Source organism: Tupaia chinensis, unplaced genomic scaffold (genome assembly GCF_000334495.1).
Source record: "Tupaia chinensis unplaced genomic scaffold, TupChi_1.0 Scaffold000303_1, whole genome shotgun sequence".
Taxonomy (NCBI): domain Eukaryota; kingdom Metazoa; phylum Chordata; class Mammalia; order Scandentia; family Tupaiidae; genus Tupaia; species Tupaia belangeri.
Genome location: NW_006159793.1, coordinates 1,550,444 through 1,551,042, shown reverse-complemented (window position 1 = coordinate 1,551,042; position 599 = coordinate 1,550,444). Strand labels below are relative to the sequence as shown.

Genomic DNA, 599 nt, shown 5'->3' with positions numbered 1-599 from the left:
GCAAGCCGCAGCCCCGCCCCTGACAGCCGCTCTTTGCAGAGATCGGTTACCTGCGGCTGCTGAGAGAGCTGGACGTCGTACAATATGCTGAGCTCCATCGGAGCCGCACGCTGCAGGTGGTGTTCGAGGCCTACCCACCGCCCACCGTTCAGTGGTTCAAGGACAACCGCACTCTGAGCGACTCCGGCGCCGGCGAGATCGCCCTGTCCACGCGCAATGTATCTGAGACCCGGTGAGCAGTTGCTCACGCACTCCCTTCTTGAAGCTCTTGTTCTTTGCAGCAGCTAGCCCACTGCCTTCGGTCACTCAGCAAAACGAGGCCCACCTTTCTTACGTGCCAGAAGCCATGCTAGGGTTGCTGCGGTGACCACAACAAACAGTTCGATCCCTCGGAAAGTTTCTGGTCGGGTGGGAGATAATGGTCCGATGATTATCCTTGTGATGGGTGGTAGCAGGTGGTGGCCAAGAAGGAGGGGGCTGGGTGATTGGGCAAGGGGTCAGGCAGGCCACTCAGTGCCACCTGTGGTAGCCCTGATGTGTGAGGGTACAGCAGTGCCAAGCCTTTCTAAGGGGATGAGATTTGAAGGGGGAGGGAAAGA

The 599-nt window shown here is 58.9% G+C and overlaps 1 protein-coding gene across 6 annotated transcripts in view; it reads left to right on the top strand.

Annotated features, from left to right (window-relative positions):
* PDGFRB (platelet derived growth factor receptor beta) overlaps positions 1–599 on the top strand; it is a 39,429-nt gene that overhangs the window by 21,305 nt on the left and 17,525 nt on the right. For all 6 annotated transcript variants that reach the window (XM_014588746.2, XM_014588745.2, XM_027772815.1 and 3 more), the window contains one exon: positions 40–232. In XM_014588746.2, the coding sequence (XP_014444232.1) occupies positions 40–232 (193 nt within the window). The remainder of the gene's footprint in view (positions 1–39; positions 233–599) is intronic.